We start from the raw sequence: 26,088 nt of genomic DNA, 5'->3' as shown, positions 1-26,088 counted from the left end.
ATGAGCAGTCCTAAGAAAGAACACCTAAGAGCAGACATGCTTCCTTTAGAGCTAAATTTTATATTTCTGACTTAAAGCTGAGAACCACTGGAGAAAGACAGCAGCTCACATCATGAAATCAGAATGATACAAATTATAGTAATTTTGGTAATAGGATTTTTAAGCACAATTAAATAATTCAGCTGTGACATCTTAATCACACTGAAAAAGCGCATCCCCTTCAAATGACTGCGTGCCTTGGACCAGTGGGGCCTGGGCAGGAGAGCGTGTCCTGTACTGACAGAGAGGAGGGTGATGCAGACAGTTCACAAGATGGACAGAATTTGATCCCAGAGTTGTAATGTTGGAGACAACTGATGCGGGGACCTCCATTTCACATCGGGGGAAGAGTGTGTATATATAAAGAAAATCCCCTTGGGACAGTATGGATGTCACAGGGCCGGAGGACTTCAATGGCAAACACAAAGAATACTCCTCACATTTCACAGTTGATTCCAACTGAGAGGTTGTTTTTCTAAAGCTTTCCGATTGCTGGTCTAAGCCAAGCCGTCTCCCCGAGAGACCCCTTAGGAACAGGATTTCTACATGTTATCTGCGTAACAATTACACAGATAACATAGCTACATATTATCTGCGTAACACTTTTCCATTGGGTCTGCTTAGAAATAATCCTGATGGTAAAACTGACTCTTTATAACCAAATGGGTTTAAGGATCTCAAAGAACACCACTCACCCAAAGAAGTCTGCCTGGTCGGATGTGCCGTACAGAGAGGGGGAAAGAATCAGTTCGGGATATTCAGTCTCCTTAGTTCTCAGTGTCCCAAGTCCCATCGCAGCCATCACAAAGAGGACCGGGAGGATGACCTGAGCAATGAAGCCTCTGACATCCCGCCGGGTATGGTGGAATCTCTTAATGAACAAAGCTGATGCCTTCTTAAGCAGCAATGGCAAACCCTGCAGGCTTTTTGATCTAATCAGGAGCTGATCTGAGTACAAAAGAAGAATGCATTTTGTCATGGATCAGTATTTGTGAAATGCAGGCAACTGATGGTTATAGTACCCTGGGAGTATATTTAGCTTCCTGCACTCCTTTACAGATGGCACAAAAAAACTACTGAATTGGAACACATGCAACAGTCAGGCTTGGGGCAGGACTCAGATTTTGGCTCTTGAGTCATAAGCTCATGTAACACTATTATTTTTGTTTGATTTCATATGCATACATGTAGTGAATAGATTTTGAGATCTTGCAAGAGGAACATGGGCTTCCAGATGCCACAAGTTATCTACATCCTACCTACCCAGCTGCAACTTACAGGGGAAATGTATGATTCTTTTATATTTGCAAACTGAAAATTTTCATAATTTAGAAAGCAAGTCCTCAGACAGATCAAGAAGAGAATTAAATCCTGAAATGAGAAAACAAGGCACATAAAGCAGTTGATCTTTTGCATAGACAGGGTTGTGGTATACTAAAAGCAGAGCCAAATCCTGTGCAACCTATTCTTCTTTATGAAACATTAACCTATATAATACAACATGAAGCAAATCCTTTTCAGTGCTCTCATTAGGGGTGACACAAAACACTTCTCTATGCATATGAGTTACTTTTTACAGTAACATTTACAGTGCAGGTCAGCTTTGAGAAGCGAGTACAAAAATACCTCTGTGTTGTCCCTTGGATGCCTCCTTAACTATAAACGGTATATTTATAAGTACAAATAATGTTTCTACTCTGAGAAAGCATTTCGACCAGGTATTTGCTCATTTTTGAGCCATGCCACCTTTTGCAGCTCTCAAACCCTCAGAGATACTGGTGTAGCTTGATTCTCTTCTGAACGTGAATTTATCCCAATATCTGGCCCTTTGAGCTCTTTTACCGTACTGCAACAGCTGGGACACAGCAAAAAGTGTCAAGGATGACCCAGCTCGGAGCTGTGCTGTTTTTGCAACAGGCTAAGGGGTTTCCACAAAGTTTCTCTCCAATTCTACTAGTTATGTAGAAATAATCCTCTACATCGATTACAGCAATTACTTTCAGAGGTATACATTTGCTCCTTCACTCACACACTGTATTTGATTAGATTAAAACCTGGATCAATTTAAAGGCAGGCAGATGCAAACAAAACTCCGCTGTAATTTATTCTGTGATTCAGACTATTCCAAACCAGTGGATCTAAACAACTGTTGAATGTTATACTTCTAGTGATTTATTGGTTTTGTGATTCCTGGTTGGGTGAAATGTGGTTTTCAAGAAAGAAAGAAGATGGGGAGCTCAAATCACTCTATCTGTCACTGTTTGCATCTGGGACAAATCTGGAATAAAACCTGCAGGTAATTTAGTACCATCTCTTTCTGTGAAGGTATCCGTGCTCATAGACGTTTCATCACTGCCAATTTGACCACTGGCTCCAGGCAGCTGTTGGGGCAGTTCAGCATCTTCTTGCTGGTCCTTCACTAGCTCTTTTGTCAGATTGAGAAACACCTATGGAGCAAGAAAATATGAAGGAAAATTGGTCCAAATGACTCCATTTACCAAAACAATAATCAGAATCCACTTTCCTGCTTTGTAGCTGTAGTTGGTGCACCAATTGTGAACTACAATCCTCTTTCTGTTCCCTTTGTGCTCTGCGAGATAAATTAACTTTTTTTCAGTATAAAATTGTTGTTGTCCAGCTCCTTGTCACCTCCTGTCTCTCTCCTGCTGCAGCAGTGGAAACTTAAACCTTTGCAGCTGCCCTCTGCACTTACCTTGTCCTAATAGCACCTGCTACGTGACTGCTGAGTAGGTGTAAACAAAGCTGCATTTCAGCTCAGGCCCTGCAGAACTCTACTCCCTCCACACCCACACAGTGAGCAGCACACAGACGGCTCTCCCTGCATGGCACCAGTGAAGAAACACAGAGGGCTATTTCCCTGCGATATTTTCCCCTCTAGCCTCTGACAATCACGGCTGCCTCCATGTTGGGAGTGTGCACAGTCATGGCACCCAAGCTGCACATGGTACATGCTGTATAACTCATTCTTGCTGCCTTAGGAAAACACCTTAAAAGCAAGCAAGAATTTCTGAGCAGAAGGCTAACAATCTCCCTCCTTCCTTTCTACAAGACAAGAGTCATCACTGCTCATCATGTAAAGTTGCTTTTTGTTTCTGATGCAACTAAACATTTGTGCTTATTTGACCAGAGATTTCCCATGAGCAGAAAAGTGCCTGTGTTACTCCGAGATGCACCAGGTGACTCATTTGTACAATACAGCATCCATGCTGAAGTTTATCATTTAGATGGTTTCCTAACTCCCTCCCTGCTGACTGCATCTATAGACAAACACAGATTCGTGGAGACCAGGAGAATAGTTCAAAGGGAAACATATTTTTGCCCTCTCTCCTTAGTCTAAGTCCAGCATCTCATTTTCTGGGTAAAATGCCAAAAAGCTGTTAGCAAGGTAAGACAGTGGTACACTTTGTGCATTAGTATATGTATAGATTTATGAATACTTCTACACACTCACATGTTCATAAGTGTAACACAGCAAACAACCAAACCACTTCTTCCCCTGCCTGCAATTCTCACATTGAAAACATGCCATCGTCTAGCCCAGAAAGCAGAGCTACACAATGCTGTGAAGTTAATCTCCATAACATTTCATTAAATCGAGTGGATCCTGAGCTCATACCTCTTCCACAGTTGTGTTTGAAATCCCGTAGCAACCAAGGTGGAGATCACTTAAGCTGGTATCAAGGGCTCTGAGAAGCGCCTGGTAGGCCCCTGAGACTGTGGACTTGAAGGGGGGAAGCACATACACGAGCTCTCCACCAATATCCTCCTTGAGATAAGCCTCCGGGAGGTGGGACTGGATCAAGGAGGTCACTGCTGTGGTGTCACACTCCTCTATCATGTTCTGAAAAAGGAGGAAAACACTGTGGTCACTGAGGGCTGCGAGGTCAAACTTCCTAACACAGGATTTAGCCCAAATCCTGTCCCATAGAATAATCAGTAGGTGATCTCAGTCCAGGGATGTAACATTTCAGTTTAAATATCAAAAGGAGATGAAAGTGGGTTTCTGGCCCTTGAAGAGGAGGGGGGGGTGTGCCCATCTTGGTCCATCCAAGACCTCACTGGGCTCCCTCTGTCTACAAGGATACTGGGAGTGGGCTGAATCGACCGCTTTGCACCAGCTAGAGAGTTTGTAGTACAACGCAGAAAAAGCCTAACCACAGGAGAGCTGACACATGAACTCGACTGCCAGCACAAATACACTCTTTTCCCATGAAAAACAGGGCTTGCACATGGGTCTTTTTTCATTTTCTCTATCTATACCACTAGCAATTTGGAAGAGGGGCTGATCTTTTATGGTATCTGCACGTTATTCTGTGTGCTGGGGCCACCAACAGCCCTGTAATAAATGCTATCAAGAGCAGAGTTCCCCCTTCCTTGCAAGCAGAACATTTTGCCTCAGGCCAGATACTATCGATGGACTCTTCCCATCTGCTTTATTTCTCTGAACTCCAGAATTCACACTCTGCACCTGGCCTTGCCTTCAATCCTCAAGGAGACCCTGTTCTTTTTCAACAAAGCAGAGCACTGACATTCCTCTTTTCTGAGGGCCGCAGAGGCTTGTCTGGTGGCCCCACTGGAGAGCCTCCCTCTGCTTCCAGGAAAGTGGGGGGCCATGTTCTGTTAGCATCTCTCGCTGAGAAGCAGTGTGCTCACATTCAGATCCTCAGTAGTTCTCTGGTACCACTACTGTCCTTGGTTCTGTCACTCAGCTCCTGCTGATACAGCCGTAAGTGCCTGCATCCCTGAACAAGCCTTGATGGCCCCCCTCAGAGATGAAGCTGCCAAGAGCTCTAGCTCAGCTCCATGCAGGCTCACAAATCTCTGCCTCTGCCCCCAGCAGTGCCTGCTGCGGTGACTGTGCTCATGGGACACGAAAGGGAGCTAAGGCCCAGCGGGGAAGGGAGGATAAAAAGGACTGCATCGTACACCTGGGATACAGGACACTCAAGTTCAGACCTCTGCCTTGTCTATTAATGCTGCAAGGCTTTGTGTAGAGGGGCTGAAGTTAAGACTCCTGTGTTTTGGGGAACTCTCCACATCGGCTGTCTTTCTGAAGGAAACTTATTTATAAAAAAACCAAACACACACGTGAATTCCAGCATGGGGACAGGCAGAGAGAGCCAGAGAGTAGAGTGCACTGTAACCTTGGTACCTCTGTGGTTGGGGTATATGAAAAAATGATCTTACTGGCAGCCCAAGGAAACAGTCCAGCATATTCTTGAACCTGTGTGGCCAAACCCAAGGGTTTCAACCCAAAACACATCCCACTTTCACCCAGGCATAAAGTGGACACATAAATAAGTTATTCCATGAAAGTGAAATTATACTGGAACAACTGTTGTGCAGAAGGAAAACTATGACATAGTTGCCATCACGGAAACATGGTGGGATGACTCACACAACTGGAGTGCTGCAACAGATGGCTATAAACTTTTCAGAAGGGATAGGCAAGGAGGGAGAGGCGGTGGGGTAGCCTTGTACATTAGGGAGTGTTTTGATCATCTAGAACTTAACGATGGTGATGACAGGGTTGAGTGTTTATGGGTAAGAATCAGGGGGAAGGCTAACAAGGCCAGATATCATTGTGGGATTCTGTTAAAGACCACCCAACCAGGATGAAGAGGCAGACAAAGTAGTCTATAAGCAGCTGGGAGAAGTCTCATGATCACTAGCCCTTGTTCTCGTGGGGGACTTCAACTTACCAGATGCCTGCTGGAAATACAATACAGCAGAGAGCAAACAGTCTAGGAAGTTCCCAGGGTGTGTGGAAGACAACTTCCTGACACAGCTGGTGAGGGAGCCAACTAGGGAAGGTGCCCCACTGGACAAGGAAAAGGCTGAGGTACTTAACGCCTTCTTTGCCTCAGTCTTTAACAGTCAGACTAGTTGTTCTCAGGGTACCCAGCCCCCTGAGCTGGAAGGCAGGGACACGAAGCAGAATGAAGCCCCCATAATCCAAGGGGAAATGGTTAGCGACCTGCTGCACCATGTAGACACACACAGGTCTGTGGGGCCAGATGGGATCCACCCAAGGGTACTGAGGGAACTGGCAGAAGTGCTCACCAAGCCACCTTCCATTGTCTATCAGCAGTCCTGGCTAACCGGGGAGGTCCCAGTTGACTGGAGGTTAGTAAATGTGACACCCATCTACAAGAAGGGCTGGAAGGAGGATCCAGGGAACTACAGGCCTGTCAGCCTGACCTCGGTGCCAGGGAAGGTTATGGAGCTGATCATCCTGAGTGCCATCACATGGCACATATGGGATGATGAGGGGATCAGGCCCAGTCAGCATGGGTTTATGAAAGGGAGGTCCTGCTTCACTAACCTGGTCTCCTTCTATGACAAGGTGACCCACTTAGCAGATGAGGGAAAGGCTGTGGATGTTGTCTGCCTAGAGTTTAGTAAGGTCTTTGACACCATTTCCCACAGCATTCTCCTGGAGAAACTGGCTGCTCATGGCTTGGACAAGTGTACTCTTCGCTGGGTAAAAAAGCAGCTGGATGGCCAGGCTCAAAGAGTTGTGGTAAACAGAGTTGAATCCAGTTGGCGGCCGGTCACAAGTGGTGTTCCCCAGGGCTCAGTACTGGGGCTAGTTCTGTTTAATATCTTTATCAACGATCTGGACGAGGGGATCGAGTGCACCCTCAGTAAGTTTGCAGATGACACCAAGTTGGGCGGGAGTGTTGATCTGCTGGAGGGTAGGAAGGCCCTACAGAGGGACCTGGACAGGCTGGATCGATGGGCCAAGGCCAACTGTATGAGGTTCAACAAGGCTCAGTGCCGGGTCCTGCACTTGGGTCACAACAACCCCATGCAACGCTACAGGCTTGAGGAAGAGTGGCTGGAGAGCTGCCCATTGGAAACGGACCTGGGGGTGTTGGTTGACAGCCAACTGAATACGAGCCAGCAGTGTGCCCAGGTGGCCAAGAAGGCCAATAGCATCCTGGCTTGCATCAGAAATAGTGTGGCCAGCAGGACTAGGGAAGGGTCCTCTTCTACTCGGCACTGGTGAGGCTGCACCTCAAGTACTGTGCTCAGTGTTGGGCCCCTCACTACAAGAAGGACACTGAGGTGCTAGAGCGTGTCCAAAGGGCAACAAAGCTGCTGAAGGATCTAGAGAACAAGTCTTATGAGGAGTGGTTGAGGGAGCTGGGGTTGTTTAGCCTGGAGAAAAGGAGGCTCAGAGACCTTATCACTCTCTACAACTACCTGAAAGGAGGTTGTAGCAAGGTGGGTGTTGGTCTTTTCCCAAGTAACAAGTGATAGGACTAGAGGAAATGGCGTCAAGTTGAGCCCGGGGAGGTTTAGGTTGGATATTAGGAAAAACTTCTTCACTGAAAGGGTGGTCAGGCACTGGAACAGGCTGCCCGGGGCAGTGGTTGAGTCCCCATCCCTGGATGTATTTAAAAAATGTGTAGATGTAGTGCTTAGGGACATGGTTTAGTGGTGGACTTGGCAGTGCTAGGTTAATGGTTGGACTTGATGATCTTAAAGGTCTTTCCCAACCTAAATGATTCTATGATTCTAGCCATTCCACTGCAGACATCTAAGACTGAGATGAACCTTCTGCAGCATGCTTCATTTCTGTGGGATACTATGACGTGCCTCCTTCCTTCCTGTCATACAACTGACTCAGTTTCCCACCCTAGATGCTGAAAATTTAGGACCAGCTCAGACACAAACCTTCTTTTTTGTGAGTGTCAGGTGGTATCCATCACCAAATGTTTCCTTGAGGTAGAATGGCGAACCACAACATTTGAGCCCTCCATGCTCTAGGAAGGCAATTCGGTCACTCAGAACTTCAGCTTCATCCAAGTGATGTGTTGAGAGAATGATGGTTCTGCCTGGAAAACACAAAGCTGATGTCAGCCACCACAGACTAAACACAGGTGATTACATGAGACAGGCAAAAGCTATGCTGAATGAGGGGAGAGAGTATCAGGTGAAAATCAACTGCGCTTTTTTGGAATTATTAGTGAAATTGGATGAAAGGCAGCACTAGAGAGAAGCTGAAAGTTAATGTATTGTAAATTGTGTATTATGGTAAAGTTACTTGTCAAATGACACTGTGAATTTACAAGAAACAACCAGGATGCACCCAGAGGGCCTGCAAAATCCCAGTCTCCCACAATTTGTTCTCTGTGGTCTCCAAAACCCACAGTTCAAAGCCACTGATATCATATTTTCAAAAGTGGCACAAATCACTTTTGCCACTGGGCAGCATCTTGTCTCATCACGGTACCTTTTTTATTCTTGGAGATAATTTCCCAAATACTTCTCCGAGAGCATGGATCCACCCCTGTGGTTGGTTCATCTAGTATCACCACCCTTGATCCACCCAGGAGAGCAATAGCTATAGATAACTTCCTCTTCATCCCCCCAGACAGGGAGCCAGCTAGCTTGTGACGATGGCTGTACAGTCCAGTCTCCTTCAAAGTCCTTGAAAAGAAAGAAAAAAACAACCCCCAAAGGTTGTCCTTCACGCATCTTTTAAAAGCAGGGAATCTGAAAATACCCAGAAAACCTAACTGCAAATGAAAAACTGCTCAAGTATGGACTGCTCTACTGAATGGTCACAGTGCAGGGAGGTGATTCACCCTGTAGCTCAGTCACTGGGATTTTAATTTAAAACATTTTTTTAGGATGTTTTCAAAGTTTCCATCTGACGAGTCAAGGTTAAAGGCTCAACCTCATCAACTGAGAACACCAAGATCCAAACTCCCTGGGATGTTCTGGCTGCTTCACTTCTCCGCGGAACCAATAAAGTCGACATCATCTTTCTGACTGGTTGATTAAATCTCTTTCTGGGGAAAATTGTAAAGCAGCAAGGACTAGACCCTTAGGCCTATAAATTCATCTCCAAAGAATTGCCACAGAAGTTTGTAAATCCCCTGGAGAAGAGACGTTATTTTCTTACAGCCACAGATATCAACATTCAATAATTCCTCTAGTCAGATGAAGGCATTATTTGAACTCTATGCAGGGTCTGCAACAGTCCTCAGAACCATTCACTTGAGTTTTGCAGTGGCAATGGCACTACCACACAATAATTTTGACAGCCCTCTCTCCCTTCTCCAATCCTGCTATTTTTATACCTCTTCACTTCTTGGTAGAGCTCCTGTTTACTCCAGTGAGGGACTTTGATGTACCCATAGAGCAGCAGGTGTTCCTTTGTGGTGAGGTAGTTAAAGAGCACATTGTGCTGCATACACACACCCATGTTCTTCCTGATAACTTCCTGGTCAGTCCTGATGTCTTTGCCATACACAAAGATAGTACCTGATGATGTAGGGAACAACCCAGTCAAAATAGATCTGAAAGGGAAAAATAAATAGAAAAGGAAGTTAGAAAAAGGAGAAAGCCATAGGTAATTTTTTCATACAGTCCTGTACCTATCATCACTTTCAAAGTTTCCTTACATCACCGTCATACTTCTTCTAGCCAGAGACCACTGACCACTGCTTCTTCTGCTGTCTGACCATGGTTTGGCAGAGCGGTGGCCAATTAACGTTGAACAACATCCTCATGCCTCTCTGTGGGAACGCAAGGGCAAGTACCAAGCTCACACCCTGAACTCTGGCTACTTTTCACATGTACTTTTATCTTCTTCAGCCTTCCCCTCCCAAAGTCAGACCATTGCATATCCCATACATCAATACTCATGAATGCCCTTGGGCTTCCAATTTAATCACTGGGAATTCATATAATGCAGTTACTCTTCATTCTTTGAGGTTTGTCTGCAGTATCCAGACAGCCTCATATTGCTAACCACAACAGAGATGGAAAACCGCATCTTCATCTTACTAACCACATTAGAGCATGGAAACCGGATTTCACTGCCATTATTAACAAAAAATGAGGGAGGGCTTCCAGACAAGACACCTCACAGTGGGCAGCACTTTCATCTAGTTCAAGCAAATAATTACCTACCTAGCAATACCTAACAGACCTGAGTCAAACACCCTCTGCTCAGAATAACTACTTGCACAATATAGGTCATTTTTGGTGCTGTCCTACAGGGGCTAAAGGGAGAAGATGTGTCTCAGACTGCCCTTCACTTTCCCAGAGATTCTCTCTCTCCTGGGACTTTTAACCATCATTAAAAAGGAAACAAGTAACTTGTGACCTTACTCAGGATTTGAAGCCTGCACTGAGTTTTAAGAAGCCATTATACTTTTCTGTATATCACCTTTGCCTACACTTTGCAAAGACAATATGAGATGAATTGATAATAAGCTGAGATGAAGCACACATCTGTCTTATTGTTTTTGGCTTTTTCTGAGGCTTCTATTCATCAGCTTAATGTTGCCTTTGGAGTGATGCACATATATATCAGTGGAGAAATCAAGTTCTACAGGTCTGTTTTAGTGATGTTATCTAACAACTCAAATAATAATTTATAAATGGCAAGGCTGGAAGGGCTGAAAGGCCGATGTATTAACCCACTGCCATTCCAGCCCAGCCCACACATGAGTTTGTAGAGCTGAAATATACCTTTATTAAGCTTTCTTTCTAATATCACTTCAGCTTTGGTGTGTGCACAAGCTACCCACAGCTTTCAGAACAACCTAACCCCAGGCACCGTAGTGTCATCGAACAAAATGCTAGAACAGCTGCTGTGCTGTGTATTACAGGTATCCTACCAGATTAAAAAGCATGTTCCTAAGCAGAAAAGAACCTTTAATTCTAATCAATGAAGGAACTGCTGAGGTCATTCACGAGCAAGATAAAACTACAAGAGAGATTTGGCCTAATAAAGCATCTTATTCAGTCTCCCAACATTGCACAGCCGCACTTCCTCTCTTGTTCACCCAATCATGCCCCACAGTGGGGGCGGGGGGGGGAACAAACCAGCTTTAAAGGATACGCACATGGTCGTAGTTTTTCCAGCTCCATTGTGTCCCAGCAGGGAAGTGATATTCCCTTCATAGAAGTTGAGGCTGAGGTTGTCCACTGCAGCTTTGGATCCATAAACCTTTGTTATGCCATGGAGGGAGACTCCCAAGGTGAGATCAGCGGGCTCCGGTTCCAGGTGAGGAGGGGGGGCACCTTTGACACCAAAAGGAAGGGTCAGAGGACAGTTCCTGCACTGCAGCAGGTGTTTGTGCTACTTTTTTCACCTCAGAGATAAGCAGGGCTTTTAAAAACAAAATACAGCAAAAGTAGGTGCCTTTCAGCTAGGAATGTAGAGAACATTTCACAGGATCGGCATCATTTTGAGCTCTCTGGGATTTCTCCTTTTTACTTCTGCAGCTTCTAATTAACTCCTGATAATAAGCATTAATCACTTTTGAAAAGGTCTCATATTTAGATGTTTTGGAGCACTTAACAATTTATACTAAGCAAGCACAGAAAATTAGAGGACATACAGCAAAACTACTGAGTTCTTTTCAGTTAGGTAGAATCAGCAAACTTTTATGTGTGATCTCACAGTATTTTACAGGCTAGATATTTAAAGAGATGAACAAAGCAGCACACATCCCTTTTGCCAAGTGGAAACATCTATTTGCTTGCACAAACAAAAGTGTATTTCTACACAAAGCACTGTAGAGTGAGATATACACGCCTAAGGTTAACTGCCCAACTGCAACATACACAAATATGTATGTGGATACCAGTATTGGATTTCCACACCAAACAGGAAGAGCAAGTATCATTTAAAAGCCAAATCTCCATTCAGGTAAGTTAACAGCTTCCAGTTTTTCTTGTGCTACAAAATAAGGATCAATACAGAAATGTACTTTCTGAGTATGGTGGCCCTTTACAAATTTCGCTTCATTTACCTAAAATATTAAGTTAGTATCACTACCCCATCTAGCATTCACATACATATCTTATTATTGAGGGTAGCTTCTTTCCTTGAAATCAGCTTGGTGAAGAGAAGGCCTCTTCGTTTCGCATTCCAGAAGGGGAGGTAACTGTTGTATTCGACCCAGTAAGATGGAAGCAATGGGAAATACCAGGGAGCAGCCATGCCGTATCTACCTGCAAGTTGAAGAGGAATCTCATTCAGGTATCTGTTTCTGCAGGAAGTATCAGTATTGGGGTGCACCCAAAATAGCAAAAATAAACTCCACAGAGATCTCCCCCCTCTCGATGTGCTCATGTACTACTGACACTTGGTAGAGAATTTGCCCGATTGACACAATAGGAAGCATTTGCCGATTTGTTATTCTAAGTAACTTCATAGCTGGAGGGCAGGAGTACTTTACATTTTCCACTGGGTAGATTTCTGTATGCCAGTGGACTGCTTCATTAGGTGAGGAAGAAAAGCAAAAGACAAATGTACTGGCTCTTGCCCAAGGCAGGAATTACTTTTTGAAACCAAATGATATAAGTAATGCAACACAAAATCACTCAACTGACAAATGCAGGCTAACATGCTTTGTTCTCATTTTCACCAAGCAGATCGCAAACACATCCTTCCATGTCCTTGGCTTCAGCTTCTTCAGGAGACCCACCTACCCATGTGATAAGCAGAGGAACCCTAATTCTCCCTTGCTCTGGTCTGTCTCAGTTTCATTAATACTCTCAGACATCCACAAAGTCATGTTCCCTTTGATCCAGAAACAGGGGTAGCCTGTGTGTGCAGACTGTCTTACTGCCTGAGCCATGGAATCAGCCAGTGTTGTATTCGTTGTTTTCCAAAAGAACTGCCTGAGCCATGGAATCAGCCAGTGTTGTATTCGTTGTTTTCCAAAAGAGATGGTACAGCACCAGCCTCAATGCTTTGTATCCTTACCTGGGAAAACATTCCTTATATACCATCCCAGGATGAAGTAAATCAAAGAGTCTATCAGAATGAGCCAGCACATCCATCCAAAGGAAGTGTTGTCTCCAATCATTGGGGACTTATACATGTTGTCCCACTGCAGACCTGCAGAAAGGAATTTAGAAATACAAACAGAATCCATATTAATTAATGAAATGTCACAACCATGGGAGGTCAAAGCCTAGTTTTGTCTACAATAAACATACCTATGCCCTGTGCCTCATATCGAGCAATGTATTGACTTGCATAACTGAATGCAGTTGGGGACAACAGACTCTGTGGAATAAAAAAAATGGAAAACAAAGAACTTATGAAGTAGTCTCAAAGAGAAATCAAGTCAGTCAAAAACAATCAGGTACCTCACTGGATTGGTTCAGTAGCCAGAAAAACGAATGGGTGTTTTTTTTCCCCAACAGTCACAAAGAGCACTGGACCAGGCTTATGATGGGCAGTGCTTCTGGTGATGGGCTGTAATGTCTCCTTAGAGCCTGCCTTCCTTTTGCTTCCACATCCAGGACCCAACTTCCTCCCTCATACAGGCCTTTATTTTAGGCTTTTGAAATACAGCAGTGCTTGAGAATTACCTGCCATGTGGTTAATAATTTTACCACTTGCATTAATAGATGTCCTTTCCTGAATTTAGTGACTCAAAGAAAACAAGTCTACCTACTGGAACCTAATACCTACTTATTTTTACCCTTGGTAAGAAACAAGGCTTTACATCTATTTCCATGGCTAGGAATTTGAGATACGTGAAACTAAAGGATGAGCAGAGCCAGCAATGAGTGGAACCAGCCCTCCTTCACAGCCCTGCTACCTAAACTCCTTACTGAGACAGCCTTGTTTTTCACAGGGGTTGAAAGTAACCCATTTTGCTTTGCAATTCGAAAGGGCAAAGTACATAGCTGAAACTACTCTGATTCAGCTGGCAGGTGGGAACTCACTAAAATTCCACAAGTACTGCTTTCAGTCATGGGACACAACTAATTCCAGGTCTCCCTCAAACAGGCCATAGCCAACTCTCCTGTCGTGCTGTCGTACCTGTCAACACCCACTGATGGGATTTAGAAAGGCCCCCGACTCACGTATATTTGTGACGCAAGCCATAATAAGAGCTGAAGTTTATTGAAGGTGAGTGTCTGCTTCCACACCCATGGAAGTTACTGAAAAGCAGAACTTACCAGTAGGCTCTTCACAGAGAAGCTCAAATGATTCTCAATGACGAGCAACACGATGAAGGGGAAGAAGGTGAGGATGTACACGAGACTGCCCACCAAGGCTGCTATGTTGGTGTTATTGAAGAAAACACTGATGAAGTAGCTCATGGCTATGATGGACAGGCTGTAGTCCATAAGGTACAGGAACAGGAGCGCTGTGTTTGTTTTGGGAAGGATGTCTCCCACTTTTAGAACAATGATGAGGAAGGTGACAGTAATTAGAAGGAAGATGGCACACTCTATGAACCAGGCAATGAAATGGCTGCTGGCATTAACACCCATCATTTTCATGTACTACAGAGAGAAAGGTGAAAAAAACAATCACAATTTTTTATTAGGAGATCTTTTTGCTGATATTGAACTGTTTCTTTTTTCAGTTTCTGGACAGGGCATACAACCAAAACATGCTCTTTCATACTTTGGCATACTGCATGTTGATAACCAGGGAGAAACGATGCACTCACATTTCTGGAATGCCCTAGGTTTGCAAAGCAGTCTATTGCAAAACAACAGCATGGACAGGATCTGCAAGTATGAAGCGTCACAGCCCACAAGCTCCAAAGCAACTTCTGGTCTTAGATTTGTAACTTTTCTAAAGCATTTTGGTTAATTTTTTAAAAATATTGCTTATTGATCTAGTGGCTTGAGTGTGAAAGCTCTTAAGTATCTTTGAAACTAAACCATTTCTTGCACACCCCCAAGACAACAAATAATAGCTAAATTACCATGGTTATAAAGAAGCAATTATATTAGCTGACGATCAAGTCCACAAGACTTGTATAAAACTGTAAATTTTTATTGATAAATCCAAGAGAAACTACAGGTGCTAGTGTCTTGTTGTAGATTATTATACACCTAAAAAGATTACTGACAGCCTGGTTCTTAGAGACAGTGAAACTGGGTTCCCTAAACTAGAGTAAGGGGCTGTCAGCTAGCCACTGGGGTTCACTCATTTTCAATCTCATCACAGTTCATAAAGTGCCCTTTCTTAGAAATGTTTTTGGTGAATCAGTATTTGTTTCCATGGTATCGGATAAAAACCAAATCTTCTTGAGCTTTTGTTGCTTGCTGAAGCTTAGTTTTACAAAAGTTCTTTGCTGCTCATCTCTGTTGACTGTGTTCACACTGAACACTTGAGTTAATTTAATAAATTCACTATGTCTCAATGTCATTTCTTTTCCAATAGGCAACCTGAATGAAGAACTTCATTTCAGAGGAGCTGATGTAATATGTAGCACCTTCTGAAATATTAAGTATAATAACTTCAGGGACAGGAAATAAGTCACTTTTCATGTCTTTGTCCCCAGTAGGTATGACTCAAAGTCAATTTTTAGAGAGCTTTAAATCTTCAGAAAACTTGTAATTTTGTGAGGTCGCCATGTTTTCAGTGTTCAGAACTGCAAAGCAATATTCTCACCACTTGAAGGGCAAATGCCCTGCATTTCTGTGGTTTTGAGCTTGGTTACAATGTCAGAATTCAAACACTGCAGGTCAAACAATAGGTATTTGGAATATTATTTTCCTTAATGCTTGTTTTGCTCCATTTAATATTGCACATGAGACATACTATCCACTAATAAGGAAAATCTGTTTATAATTTTGCACGCCCCAGAAAGTTTTACCGTACCTCATAAAGCCTCAGATCTTTCTCTTGAACAAGTGTTTTAACAAAATCAGCTATAAACAGCACCCAGGCAGCCATCAGAGCAAATGGAAGAGAGTAGGTCACGCTGGTTAAGAACCTGTAAAAGGCAAATGCAGGCTTTAGCTGAATACGAAATGTTCTGGGGATTAAGGCTTTATACAGAATATATTTTCAGAGTAATACTTTGGCACAGGAAACGACATGCTTATATTTCAAAACGTGGAGTATAATTAATAATTACAAAAAAAGGCTATTTTGCCATTGCATAGGACTTTCTATTCATGAAACTCCTGATTGTTCAAAGTCTTTTTTCATTTTTCAAATTACAGAGGGGTTTCCAGATGCATTCTGGAAGTTTTGCTCAGCAGCACCACTGGCAGGAGCAGGAACCACCATGGGCAGTGGCATCTCCTGGCTCTCTGATGGAGGGTGCGTCCCATTTTGAAACATCCCAGCAGCCACATGTAATTTCCAGTTCTGTTAATAGCCAAATGTTCTTATCGGGCTATATTTCCTGGTGCCAGAGTTTGGACATAGGTGCTTCCCCTCAGAGTGTCTGTCCTATCACCCCATGGGACAGGTATTGTGGATCCAGGTTTACAATGTGTGCTTCACAATTCTTGGCACCTCACTTCAGTTAAAACCTTCTTCCTGTGCCAAATGTGTGCAGAAAAAAGACAACAATGGCCAACAGTGAATTTCTCCTTTTGTGATGGAAAGCAAGTTTTTATAGCAGGAGATCCACTTCATTGTATCTACAGGGCTTATTTCTAAACCTGGCTTAAAAAAAAATAATCAGTGGTATTCCTGGAAAAAGTTTAATGTATAATAATAGTAAGAAATTAATATGATTGCATTTGGGTTTAATTTTTTTACCTGTAAAGCTGAAAATTTCCCATAAAGCAGTGCTTTCAGGAAATGTTTCCATGCAAATGAAGCCATATTTATAAAGAACAATGAAGGCATTTCAGTAGCTCTACTAGTTCTTTGTTGTTCGGGTTTGTTTTTTTTTTTGGCTACCACCTTGTGCATGATCTCTAGGCTATTAAAAATTCAGCATTTCCCAACACCTTCTGTGTACTGGTACATATATTCCCTCCTTTTCCCTACAGGATGGTAACTATGCAGTAACAATCGATAAACAGTCGTTTTATGATGACTTCTACTGGATGCAAATCCAAAGCCTTTAGGTATTTTAATAATTGAGCAAACTCATGTCCCTCTGAACCTGGGGTGAAGAGGGAAACCCGAAGGCAAGCGGTTTTCCCAGCAGCCCAAGAACAAGAAAAGGAGCAAACAGCACTGTAGTAAATGCCTCCAGCAGCCAGTTAATCATTGTACGAAACTATCTCACAGCAATGATCCATGTATTTGCTGCAAGAAGTTGACACTTGGTTTGAATGCTTAGTGCCTGCATACTTGCAGGCACTTTGCATGCTGCTACCTTGAGAAGAGATTATAGGTCCCCAGCTCTCTTAAGTGACAGGCTGACACAGGATGTTAATGGGTCTGCTATAGCTCCTATAGCTATAGCTCCCAGATAATCTTTTAGCTCATGCAGTAGACACATGGATTTTTCAATAGAAAGAGCTCCTAGTCTAGTCTGTACTTTTGGTCTAAGTGAGACCCTCGTGTCAGGGCGGAGTGACCATCCAACCTACCAACACTATTTGCTGAATATCCTTCAGTGCTTTCTGATGGACATGAAATCCCTTCCCTGTGTGTTTTCCACATAGTCTGGCCACCAGCTGTGGTCAGGGTAATAACTCTGAGGAAGTACCATCTTGCCAGCTTTCCAACGCAGACCAAAATTGTCTTGCCAGAGGGGCAGGTCCTCAGCTGTGAGAGATTTGCTTCTCTCTATTTGCATTTGGCAGAGATGCAGTTTATACTAGCTGGAGATCTGGCTCAAGATGAGTGGAAAGGAAGATGATCCAAAACTTTTTGATCTGCTTCACTATTCAAAACTTATTTTGGTCCACACGCAGTTCACGCTGCACTGCTCTGTATAACAGGCTGTTAACCCTGGCAACTCAGCTTCTCCGTCCTCCCTCATTATTGCAGAGATGAATGGTACAATTTCATCTTCCCTCTTATCCTTCTTAAAGCATCTGAGAGGCACCTGTATTGAGAACTATTCGCTATACACTGAACATTAGCTAGAATCACTGGAATGAATAACAAATACCACAGCTGGATAGCAATCTCTAGGAACAAAGCTCATAAACCTAGGGACTCTTTTTTTGCCCAGTAAATACATTTTCTAAGTTCTGCTGCATTGTCTGCATGTAAACACCTGCAGAACAAGCCAACACTCATATTTAACCCAAGTCCTGCCAACCCCCATCTCAGTTCCACCAGTAGTAAATCAGGGACAGTGAATTTTACGTGCTGTAAAACCTATAGTTACCATGACAATTCAGGTACATACAGAGCACTGAAAACAAAAAATTAGGCAAACTAAACATAGACCATTTATACTAGAGTCCAAAATTCCCTCTTTTGTTCAGCACTTTGAAAAAAAAAAAACAAAACCCAAGCCCACAAAATGAAATTATTTCTATGCCATGTGAACATGGTATTAAGGAGACCAGAGCAGCTGGTAAACTCCACCAGTCAGACAAGATGAGCTTACACAAAGGATGAAGACAAAAGCCACGCAAACTTACATATCCTTATTGTAGCAGGGGTAAGGCATGGCCTGGACTTGAACAGCTATTTCCTCTGGATTCTTGCCAGTCTGTAACTCAATAATGGCTCTTTCAATGCTGTCCTGGATATAAATAAACGCCCGGCTGTAAATCTGGCTCTGCGAGGTGGAGTTGTGTGGGCCCACTGTCCAGATGCGCTCCCTTATTCTGTTGGTGGTTTGCGTGATCCTGCTGCTCATTCGGATGGTGTAGTTGAGCACAGGAGGGAGGGCCAAGTCCCCATGAACTGAGCGTCCAGGGCTGCTGCTGCCTGAAGGCAGCTTGAAAATGATACCTTGGAAAAGAAAGGGAAAAGACTTTCCTTCAGAGTTGATAGCACGGGAGCAGTACACACAGATATGCAGGGACTCCTCATTTTTATAAGCCTTTTCTACATTACAATCCATCATTTCATTTCTTTGCTGCACAAATAATGCTCGGGTGGGTAGGCTGTTTATCGAGGGTCTGGAAGTGGAAACTATACATCACTGCAGCTACTCATACTTTCAAATGTGACCAATGATTCTAGGTGCAAAATACACCCCCAGAGCCTTTAAATCTTTTCCCACTGAGCATTCAAAACCCAAAGGTTCTCAAAGTAACCAGCTATATTTGGAAAAATCTTGCTGTTAACATGGTCTGTCACATATCTGTTAGTTATGTCACTCAGCACATGCACGTCTCACGAACGTGCCCAAAGGTACTCTATCAACAGAGCTCACATAGTGATGCTGTAACATAAAAACCTCAGGAACACAGTGTTGAAAATTGTTCATGACCTACACACATATTCTTGTGCCCACACAAATTCCTGCAAAGCTGAGATGTCCAAGAATATAAAATTTTTTCAAGTTCCTGTTAGGAAATGGCATGCTGTAGATACAGTTTGACAGACGGGACTTTTTTCTCCTTTAAAGTGTCTGTTTGAGTAGAGGCAATATCACAGAAGTTTTTCTCTCCAGAGTATTTTTCTTGATTATTCCATGTACAAAGCATATGATGGAATGGAGGATAAACATGGAAGAAAACTGCTTTTATGGGAATAGACAAATATTATCAGGGTCTGAAGTTCCAAGAAAAGAAAAGGTTTCTATCTACCCCTCAATTACAAGGTATAAAATCAAACAGGTCACAGGACTTATAAGTATATCCTAATTGAGAAGATACTGGGCATTCTTTAAAAATTAAGACACATTTGTATCATTCAAATTAATATAAGTTCCTATTCTCTGCTCCCCCCTGCCCCCCTCTGCGGTCTGATCTGAAGCTGCAATCCAATCCCACAAATGTGAAAAGTGTGACTGAGAAGACCCAATATAATATTGCAGTGTTTGGCTGGAACATCTCAAGAGCTTTATGACCTTCTAATAAATTGAACTGTCTCTCATCTTTCTCAATTAAAGCATCTTTTCCCATGGGGGCCTGAAAGAAGGCAGCTGTCATGATGATCTCCTAAGGGCAGTAAAATTTTGTTCAAACTGAGAATTAATCAAGAGGAAACACCAGTTGACCAAAGGCTTCCTATACAGACAGTGGAGGTGTAATAGAAGAGGAGGTATAAAAAGGAGAGCCTAAAACACTGCCATAAGGAGGTCTCAGTATGCAGGTCCCACACACACTGGCTCAAAATTGATTGCTGTGTGGTGGGAGCTGTGACCACAACAATTGCTGGTGGAAAGCCAGACTTCTTATGCTGGACTCCCACCCTGTACCACACTAACTTTAATTCACAGGGGGACTCGAGATTCTGCCACATACTTGCAAAAAGCTCATTCTTCAGAAAGAGCTCTTTAGCCACCATTTCCATTTCTTCTAAATTTCTGACTGCTTGAATGCGATTAAATGAGACACAGGAGGACACATTTACAGCAAGGGTAGCTAACGTATTCAGCTGATCGACAATGTCAGCGTTGTTCTGTAATTCCAACCGAATATCATCTGAAAAAAAAAAAAAAAACAAACGATAAACAAAACCAGTAGCATCACTACACATAGCAAAAAATCCATTACATCATTCTGCTCTTTACACTAACAATGACACCAGAAAGGAAGAAAAACCCCATCATACTAAACATTAAGTGTAAAATACATTTCTGCACTTAGCAGTGCAATGAAGGCATGTTGTTGACCCAATTTTTATGTTAATCATTTGTAATATGCTCGTGAGTTTGCCTTTGGGAGGATGCCAGCAATGGGATGTGACAGCCATCCCAAATCAGAAGTTGCTACTAACCTGCTGAGGTTTTAGACTCACATATGATGCTCGCCATTCATTCCACATCTTATGGTTTTTGATGTAATCAACTCGTCTGTTGAGCTGCTCTGTCTCAGGGGAGAATGTGCTTTATACAAGCACATCAAGGAAACGTTGTGTCTGCTGTGCTGATGTGTGTACTAAACCTGATAATGCAGTTTAATAAAGATGCTGCTGTTCCCTGGCTGTTTTAAAAGGTGACTGCATAATGCAGTGTAACTAATATGGAACAGCTGCTGCAGGCACGATGATTTTATGGGGAGTTAAGACAGGAGATGCTACTCATGAAATAACACAGGGGTCATCACGAACAGTATGTAAATATCCTTCTGACTGCAACAGACTACAACCACTCTTGGTTTATGCTGGGTTTTGCTGGCATAACCCAGATTTATGTTGACATATATGGCCACTCATTGAAAAAGTGGGTAGGGACAATAAGACCAGCTAGGAAGGGACTGTGATCACCATGCTGTGCACTAACAGGGGATGTATCCACCATTGCTGTTAACTGATGATTCCCACAGTGCAGATCAGCGACTCTCACCTTGAAGGACCATGCAAGACCACCAGAGAACAGCAAATTCCAGCAGAACATCTCCTATAATGGTGCCTCTGGCTTCATCAGCCTGGGTACCTTTATGTGATCCCTTGCTCTTCTGCTCTGGAAAACTTTTAAGTTGAGCCCTGATGTGATACAAGTGAGCTCTCCACAACATTTCCCAGCAGAGTCCCAGGTAGCTCATTTGAAGTGATAATTATGGCTAAACAGTGTCCTCCAGTGGCCACACTCAGCTGCAGAGATTGCCATTCTACTATCCCTTCAACACTCACGAGAAACATCTCTTCATACAAGCCCTTTGCTTTCTAAGAGTCTTTTCCCACAGACCACAAGATTTTTGAATCACAGCTGAGATTGCCTTGCACTAAAGCATCCAATACTGACCAGAGAAGAGCAGTACCAGAGCATGGCTACAGTTTGATGACTCTGGAGCTCCCAGACCTGAAGTACAAATAGGAGGGCAACACATGTGATGGAACAACTTACCCAGTTCGTTTATTTGACTCAGCAGTTCAGATGCATCCAAATCCACCATCAGCTTGATAAAAACCTGCACAAAGGGATTCTGCAGGGTGTTCTATCAACAAACAAAAAGAAAAAGCATCAGTTTGACCAGAAGCCCCTTGAGCTTATTCAGTGTATTTCTGAAATACAACAGACCAGCTGCCTTCACTGAGCATTTGAACAACCCTCTCCTACTCCTTTCCTGACCTTCCATATTTCACTCTGTGTATCAGGAGGGGGAAATGTTAGCAATGAAAACATCATACAGAGCCCTGTGAGTCCAAGCTAGTGTTTCTTGGATTCAAGAGAGGATGCCTATTGAGCCTCCACCAGGCACTGGAGTCCCATGGAAAAATCATAGATAATCTTTGTTATTCTAAACGTGCAGTAGATTTCATTTGTGTCTGTTTTAAGTCCTGTGAACACAGCCAGAGCACAATAGGCAGGCAACCAAAATTTAGCTTGGAGACCAGCAGTAAGATTTTTGTTTGGCTGAATAGTTCATTATTCCACCAATGAGGGCAGTCAGTAGAGAGTATTTCATTTCACTTTTGCATATTCCACTCTGGATTTTCTCTCAGTGCCACGGAAATTACAATGAATTCCAGACACTGAAATTAACTTCTAATGCTTTAGGGTTCCAGAGATCTCATTTTCATAGTTTTAAAAGAAAAGGAGACAATTTTTACTGCGGAGAACGGGAAGCAAGTATGTGAAACATTACAGCCTACTGCTTTCTCTATCCAAGCAAGGCTACGCTCCTCAGGAGGGGAAAAAGAAATTTTATTTACATTCACTGAGGTACAAAGACATCTTCTAGCTCTTATGTGTGTACCCAGAGCTACATGCTTATTATAGATACTGTTTCATTTTCTGAAAAAGTCATTTCTTGCCTGGTCTTGGCTGGCTGGATCACTCCATCAAGCAGAAAGTTAATTTATAAACTGAGGCGCATTCCCTGCTCATCTTAGCTGTCCAGCAGGCCTCAGCATGGCCAGTGTCAGGGAGCATATTACAAACACATCATTTCAGAAAGAGGATTTCCAAGGTGCATCAGGAGTATTTTTGTTATGGGAACAGGCAGGCAGGCACAGCAACTGTGAAGTCCAGGACAAAAGCCTGAGAAGGGTCTCCCCAGCTGGCCTAAGATGTCCCTGAGGTCCCTACAACCCCAGTTTATTTCAGTGAAGAAATCCATCCTCCCAGTTCCCTCCCATTGGAGAGACAAGGGAGGTAGGATCTCATACCTTGATCATTGGAACTGTCTGGTTTAACTTAGTCAGTGAATTCATGATGACAGGAGCCTTTTCCAACCACTCCTGGGACTTCAGGGCTAGATCAGCCATCTGCTTCAGGGTTGCATTAGACTATAAAAAAGCCCACAACATATAAGAATTAATTTATTCATTACCTTACAGCTTTTAAACAATAAATAAATCAATAAAACAGCTAAGACCAAATTTGGTTTCCTTAGGATTTTTCTTATCACCCTATCACTGTTTGGCAAAATGCCCCTTAACACACTGAATTTGGATGCAAGTACTTAAAAATATGGCCTCATATGTGACATTTGGAGTATGTCTTGGATATCAGCTTTCCTTCTACCACTGGTTTGCTTGTGAACAAGTACTGGTTATAGCATTTGTCCTGGGAGACATCTCTCTATTACTGGCTGAAAAAATGGGGGTGAAACTTCATAAACTGAAGGCCTTAAAAAATCATATTGTAAATATTAGACCAACAGCAATTTTTTGGAGGTAAGACTCATTTAAAGGTGAAAGATGACTCATATGACCAGCAATGCAACTAGGAAAAGATAATTTGACTAACACTCCAAACAGTTGGAAAACATACTTCTGCTTCTCAAAGAAACAAGCCTGTGCTAGATAAATCACAATCCTTTTGAGTGGGCATATCCTAATGTACTGTAAACAGAGCCATACCTTTCCCATGATTGCTCGAGTTTCTATGGTATCTGGTGTATAAAGGATCTTCCCAAGCACCATTGGTTTTAAAAAAGACCAAATTAAAGCTCCAGTTGGGGTCTTGACCAGGTCCAGGTAAAAGGATAAGCAAAATGGTGCTGCAAGGGGAGAAAAGCAAAGAAATTGTACAGAGCACAAATAGACCAGACATGAGAAAGCTACCAGTGTGTTTTTTCCCATCTGCCGAGTTTGTTGCTGTGTCCAGTGAATGACTTCAGGGCCCTCTTCACTGACTTAATAATGTGTCTTGACAAAAGCAATCCACCCCCAAGATCTCCTGTTGCTGAACTCAAGACAACAAGAGTCTCATTGTTTGAGCCAAGATTCTCTGCTTGAAGGTTAAATGGAGTTTTGTGAACTCAGAGGAGCTAATAACGTCCGTACAGTTGGAAAAACTACACATCAAGAAAAAGCAGTGACCTGTCAAGCCCTAAGACCAGATCATTAACAAATGGGAAACAGTGCAGTGTCAAGCACTGCTCTGCTACATAGGCTGTTTTCCTTTTAATGTTTATGGAAATAAACCACCAATAATTAGGGCAGTGTAGATCTTCAGCTAGCATAAATCATGAGCACTTACAGTCCTCCAGAGACATACGGGGGAACAGCTCAGCACTGGATCTCTCTGGAAACAGTAGTTTGGCTCTGAAATGTTTTTGCCTTAAGAAAAAGCCAGACTTACTGGAGTCATCAGGAATCCCATATTTCCTCATCATCTTTTGGACATAGACATCCTCCACAGAAGAACTGTTGCTTACAGGGTCTCCAAAATCTGTAAGCAAGGACTCAAAAAACAGGGGTGTGATCTCCTGGTTGCAGAGAACTTTTGACATGGACTTAAATGTGCCATGTGTTATCCTGAAGTTGTTTGGTTTAAATAATGCCTGCAGAAAAGACAAAATGTAAATAAATCTTGTATGGTAAAAGCATCCCATTCTGAGAGGAAGAAGAAATAACAGAATTAGAAAGCAAAGACTGAACATTTTCACACTGCTTTCTTATGAGAAGTTCGTCTCTACAAAAAAAGGGACTTTCCATGGAAATCATGCTTTTATGGTTAACCTCTGCTATGACAGAGGTGGGAAATTCATTTCCAGGTATGAGATCCAATGTAGGAATTGCCTATAATGTGTACCTGGTGACACATATATACCCTGGGTTACAAGACAGAATTTGTCACACAGATGTGCACATCCCCTATCCCCATCTAGTCTATGACTGGACGTTGTTCTGCAGTGCTCAGGTAAAGTGATTACTAGAAATTATTCCTGTGATCTATGCTGTCATGGACTATGGAGCAGGGAGGGATTGGATCCGGTGCTGGATGAAGTTAGTGCAACCTGAAGTTATTGCAGCAGTTGAGGCAGGACTGGGTTGGTACTGAATGTTTTGGGTAGTCTTGAGGCTTTGGGTGTGTTCTAATTCATACTAAAGCTAGAGCAAATTTTTGCTGTTGCCTTATGTGGTTCTTGGATACCCTTTAGCGGGCAGTTCTCCAGTTGCTTTCACAAGCTGACCCCTTCCACTACGCTGGTATATTTTGTTGGAAGTCTACTCTCCTTCAAGACAGTTGTTTATCCCCTGCATTTTTCTTCCTAGTGTCCCTTCAACAGTACATGTTCCTAGTGTTCCCCCCATCACGAGCACATGATGGTCCCACTGCTCAAAGTCAAAGCTGTCCCAGCAAAGCAACATATAAGTTTGATAGAGATTCTTCTTAGGACACTGCTGCTTTAAAAGAGCGTCAGTAATCTATGATTTAATGCACTTTTGGCTTCTAGGGTAACCAATGCCTGTGGAAACTGTTCCAGTGGTGTTTTGCCTCCAAAGCACATGCAGACTACACGTACCTTAGTCAGTGGCACATTTCTAGACTGCCGGACCTTTTTCAGTGAATGAATAGCTTGTAGCAATGGATAAACGCCAGATTCAACCTGGTGTCTGAAATATTTCATTTTTGTCAGAAGGCCTAACATCTTGTCCATGGGTTTCTGAAGTTCCTTTGGGAAAAACATCTACAAGAGGCAGGAAGGAAATCAGTTATGATTAGCAGGAATCTCTCTGCGCGCCTGCATGTACACACCCATATTGAGTTAATTCCAAGACAAAGATTGTGGGATTTTCAAAACTGTTAGGAGGCCTAGGGAGCGGGTGTCCCATGGGAAATGAATGGGATTTGTATTCCTAAATCCCCAAGTGCTTTTGCAAACCACTCCCCTGAATATTACATATTCTGAACAGGGCATGTTTCCAAACACCTACAGTTGGGAAACGTGTATCAGATATTGGCTGGGATATAATCCGAGTCTCTAAGAGGTAGCATTTCACACAACATAGATGTCAAACACTATGAGTGACTTCTGACCTGAGCCAAATAAATTGGCATTCTCATTTAATAA

General features: G+C 42.9%; 1 protein-coding gene across 1 annotated transcript in view; it reads right to left on the bottom strand.

The window, feature by feature from the left end:
- The window catches only part of ABCA12 (ATP binding cassette subfamily A member 12), a gene marked incomplete at both ends in the record, with an annotated part of 90,595 nt that overhangs the window by 24,481 nt on the left and 40,026 nt on the right, over window positions 1-26,088 (bottom strand). Inside the window, 19 exons of the mRNA XM_082312432.1 lie at window positions 735-987; window positions 2,348-2,486; window positions 3,677-3,901; window positions 7,744-7,904; window positions 8,303-8,499; window positions 9,156-9,374; window positions 10,932-11,109; window positions 11,890-12,045; window positions 12,803-12,937; window positions 13,039-13,108; window positions 14,014-14,343; window positions 15,677-15,791; window positions 18,364-18,679; window positions 20,143-20,322; window positions 21,687-21,777; window positions 22,952-23,071; window positions 23,648-23,787; window positions 24,372-24,573; window positions 25,540-25,704. Coding sequence (XP_082168558.1) covers window positions 735-987; window positions 2,348-2,486; window positions 3,677-3,901; window positions 7,744-7,904; window positions 8,303-8,499; window positions 9,156-9,374; window positions 10,932-11,109; window positions 11,890-12,045; window positions 12,803-12,937; window positions 13,039-13,108; window positions 14,014-14,343; window positions 15,677-15,791; window positions 18,364-18,679; window positions 20,143-20,322; window positions 21,687-21,777; window positions 22,952-23,071; window positions 23,648-23,787; window positions 24,372-24,573; window positions 25,540-25,704 — 3,392 coding nt within the window. The remainder of the gene's footprint in view (window positions 1-734; window positions 988-2,347; window positions 2,487-3,676; window positions 3,902-7,743; window positions 7,905-8,302; window positions 8,500-9,155; window positions 9,375-10,931; window positions 11,110-11,889; window positions 12,046-12,802; window positions 12,938-13,038; window positions 13,109-14,013; window positions 14,344-15,676; window positions 15,792-18,363; window positions 18,680-20,142; window positions 20,323-21,686; window positions 21,778-22,951; window positions 23,072-23,647; window positions 23,788-24,371; window positions 24,574-25,539; window positions 25,705-26,088) is intronic.

This window comes from Platalea leucorodia (assembly GCF_965183815.1).
Source record: "Platalea leucorodia genome assembly, chromosome: 5".
Taxonomy (NCBI): Eukaryota; Metazoa; Chordata; class Aves; order Pelecaniformes; family Threskiornithidae; genus Platalea; species Platalea leucorodia.
The sequence above is the reverse complement of the archived record's forward strand: the minus strand, read 5'-3'. Positions and strand labels throughout refer to the sequence as shown.